Source organism: Apodemus sylvaticus, chromosome 3 (genome assembly GCF_947179515.1).
Source record: "Apodemus sylvaticus chromosome 3, mApoSyl1.1, whole genome shotgun sequence".
Classification (NCBI taxonomy): Eukaryota; Metazoa; Chordata; class Mammalia; order Rodentia; family Muridae; genus Apodemus; species Apodemus sylvaticus.
The window spans coordinates 133,627,168-133,631,355 of NC_067474.1; the positions used below are offsets into that span (position 1 = coordinate 133,627,168).

At 40.8% G+C, this 4,188-nt stretch overlaps 1 protein-coding gene across 1 annotated transcript; it reads right to left on the reverse strand.

Moving 5' to 3' along the window:
- Positions 1–2,898: 2,898 nt before the first annotated feature.
- Positions 2,899–3,852, reverse strand: LOC127680074 (olfactory receptor 2A12-like). Its single transcript, XM_052175655.1, has one exon. The coding sequence runs from the start codon at positions 3,850–3,852 to the stop codon at positions 2,899–2,901; it is 954 nt and encodes a 317-aa protein (XP_052031615.1).
- Positions 3,853–4,188: the final 336 nt, after the last annotated feature.

Below are 4,188 nucleotides of genomic sequence, written 5' to 3' on the forward strand. Positions count from 1 at the left end.
AGTGATCCAGGAGGGCAGTTCACACACATCAGGTTAGCACAATAACCATAGTCAGTTAACCCCTGAGCCTATAAGCTATCATCCATCGACTTCTAACAAGACTGCCTACATCTCACTCCCATACTCATTTGCTCCATTTTCCCAATTTCATTCTGTAGAGATCCATGACCATATAACCAACCCACAGACCAGAGTGCACTGGTCAACATTAACCCTTACCTGTTAGCCCTTTAACCCTCTAAATCAAGGAATACCGAAATGTCCTGCACAGTGTTCTGCCTCCTGTTAGGCTTTCTCTTCAAGAATGTCTTCAGGCCCATCCAATATACAAAATACAGTGCTCTACTTTCAGATACCTTGGGCCCATCATACAGAATGGTCTGTAACCAGCATGAGTTTGTACCTCCCCTTAGGCCTCCATAGAGAACTGACCGTAGAAACCATTATGGAGGGGATATAGCAGCAGTAAGCAACTTGGGCCACTTTCTTAAGCAATCTTCCTGTGTGTACATGGATGGTTAGTGTTAACTATGTCTAGACACTAGCATTCTCTGCTGCACACCACTTTGTACAGGCTTTGGGACCTTGTATGATAAATAACACTTAGCTCATCATGGACAATGATGACATGTGGTCATATAATGCATTCTGATTCCATCAGTACTACAATTCCTATTGATAAGATACTAACACATCCTAATGTTTCTCCAAATTCTATGTATCTCTATCACAGTCCCAGCTCCCACTTTTTTGAAATTGTCAAATGCATCCTAACTTTTTAAGAGAAATTACAAGCACTTCAAAAGAAGCAAAAGCAATATCTAAAAAAGAAAATTATTGTGTTCCTGATTTTCAGTCTCAAATCCATGGCAACCAGAAAAGAATGATATCAACAAAAGGTTCACAGGGAATTTAATAGGCTGAATCTGACATTCCAGATCTTGTAATGACACATACACAAGAGTTCTTGACAACAATGTTGATTACGCAATTAAGGGTTTTTTTTTTCAATTAAGGGTTTTAAGGTCTTTTTATTTATGGTCAAACCAAGAGTGGGCTTGGGCCTCTGAAGAACCTCTTCATGCCCAATTTCAGGGGTACAGTTTTTGAAATAAAAAACCACTGACATTGATCAGAGTTAGACGATGGTAAGAGTAACCTTGAATTTCTTGTTCCTGAAAAGAAGCAAGCTTTTTTAGACATACCTTGACAATTATTTTGCTCAACACATCTAGACTATATTCATGGACATGAAAATCTCAGATGTGTGGACAAGACAGATGTGATGGATGTAGGGAGGGGGGTAGAGGGTGGTTAATTGTGTAAATAAAAACAAAAATGGAGTCACATCAGAATAGCATTATGTTAGTCATATCACCATAAGCACTAATATATATTGTCAATCAATAATAGTCAAGGATATAAATATCACTCAATAAGACAAGTACTGCTGTCAACAGACAATGGTGAGATAATGGATATCTACACACAAAAGGATGAAATTGGACCATGGCCACATACTGTGCACAAAATTACAACAAAATGAATCAAAATGTGAATGAAACTTTTAAAACATAATAGAATTTTTCATGAACTTGCATGAGGAAATGACTTCTGGAATATTTTCCATGAGACAGAGATAAAGAGGCTGAGTTGGATTTAACCACAGTGAGACCTCCCTGATACAAAGGACATCATCCACAAACCAAAGTATCAGCATGTCTTGTATCATAACCCCATGATCCCAGTGAAGGGAGGTGGACACAGGAAGATCTGAAAATCAAGATTATTTTTAGGTACATTGAAAATTCCAAGACAGCATGGAATGGGTTAGCCCTTCTCTTAACATAAACCCACAAGTAAATAATAAATCCTAACTGTGTATGGATTGTCTTCAATGTCACCCAAAACATGACTATAAGAAAATCAGAAGGGGGACATTATTAGAGAAAGAATAGTTCAAGCCTGAATCATAGAAGTATTTGCAGATCTGTCAGACAAGAGCTACTCTGGAGAAAAAGGCAAATTATACCAACTACCTCAGTGTAGAAAAGGACGAGCAGCAGCTGTGACAGGAAAGATGTGTCTGCAGATAGTCATGCCACTTGCAGCCAAATCTGGGATTTCTGCAATGAATTCCAGCTCCCTTGACTTCCATTTGACCACACATTGCAGACTTCATCATAGACTATGTTAAATTTAGGCAGAAATTCTGGTCTCTGGCCCTTCTGTTCCACACACCATTGCTTTAATTTTAATAATGACAACCTGTGCTGCATTAATTAGCCTGCAGTACCTCAGCCTCTACTATTTCTATTACAATATCACTAACAACATGCTTCCTGCTGGTTTAGATGTATTAAGTTAGTTTCTGGGAAAATACAGCAGCCTAAATATCTCTTGTCAGTTTCTCACTTCTGTTTACTGGAAGTGTACACACCAGACCATTGTCACATGACTTTCATTGCTTCTCTGTGGAAGTAAAATAAATCCCAACATCTTGATGTCAGGCTGGACCATGATGCTTTCCTTGGCAAAACAATGTGTGCAAAGTGAGGCTGATCACTATTGAGAAGCTTAGGTTTTAAAGGTTTCATCTACTGTTCCTTTTCTTCTGTTATTGATGAATGGATCTGAGCCTGACTACACAAGGAGGCTTGCAATCTACCACTAACACAAGTGAGTCCCAAGGGAGTCTTTGGTTTTAGAATCACTAATATTTATGTTTTCTGTTAAACTTTGGTATAGTCATTTTATCATCCAGCATTCTCTCAGGAATGTTGTCACTAGTTATTAAGTGGCATATGTTGTATTAAGTGCACAATGTTGTTCACATAAAGCAAAGATGCTGTCTCTGTATTAAACAAAGAACATTTTACCCAATGTTTACCTAAGAATTTACCATCCTGGTCCACCAGTCCACCTGCAATAAACCATCACCTTAAGAAATGCTCTCTTAATATCTTTGTTTCTAAGACTGTAGACCACAGGATTGAGCAAGGGTGTAAAGGCAGTGTAAAAGAGTGAGTTCTGCTTGTCTCTCTCAGGAGAGTACCTGGATTTGGGCCTCAAGTAGGTGTAAGTGGCTGGAATACAGAAAAATGTGACCACAGTCAGGTGGGAGGCACAGGTAGAGAAAGCCTTGCAGCGCCCCTGGGTGGACTTGATCTTGAGAATCGCCTTGGCAATACGAATGTAGGAGGCCACAATGAGGGAAATTGGAACAATGACCACAAAAACACTCAAGACCAAGTCCACCATCTCAATGAGGTGGGTATCCATGCAAGCCAGGGTACGCACTGAAGGACCTTCACAGAAGTAGTGGTTGACCCTGTTGGGCCCACAATATGGCAGACTCATGGTGAAGAAAGTATTCAATAAAGAGGAAAAGAAACCACAGATCCAAGACCCTGATGCCAACTGTATGCACAGGCCCCAGTTGAGTATGACAGTGTAACGCAGTGGATAGCAAATGGCTACATACCGGTCATAAGCCATGACAACAAATAAGGTGCACTCAGTTATAGCCAGGGCACCAAACACATACATCTGCAGCCAGCAACCAGCGAAGGAGATGGTCTGAGAGTGAGCAAGAAGATGCACCAACATCTGGGGCATGGTGGTGGTGACATAGCCCATATCCAACAGGGAGAGCATACAGAGGAAGAAGTACATGGGAGTGTGCAGTTGTGTGTCCAGGAAGACCAGCATGATGATGAGCCCGTTGCCCAGGACTGAGCTCAGGTAGATGAGAAGGAAGGCAATGAAGAGGATGCTGTTGGTCATGGGGTCACTGGAGAAGCCAAGCAGGATGAACTCAGACACCCAACTTTGGTTCTGCCCTGGGATCATCCAAAATACAAGGTCTGTAATAGAATTCCATCCATCTATGTAACACCTGATACATTGTAGCCCAGAAAGATGTCATCTACAGAGGCAGGAAAGCTGAGGTGGTTATTGTAAGCACACAGCTCAGTTTCTGTACAATCTGCCCAAATTTCTCAACCACCCGCTCAGTCTCTTCATCTGTGCAATCTTGAGAGTTTTATGACTATTTAAATTATCTCATATAACTCTGGAAACATCCCACAACACATAACATGTCCTATGCTGTCTCATATACTCATTCCATCCTAAGGTGTACATAAGTTTCTCACCCATTCAGCAACAGGTGCTGCAGAATCTCCT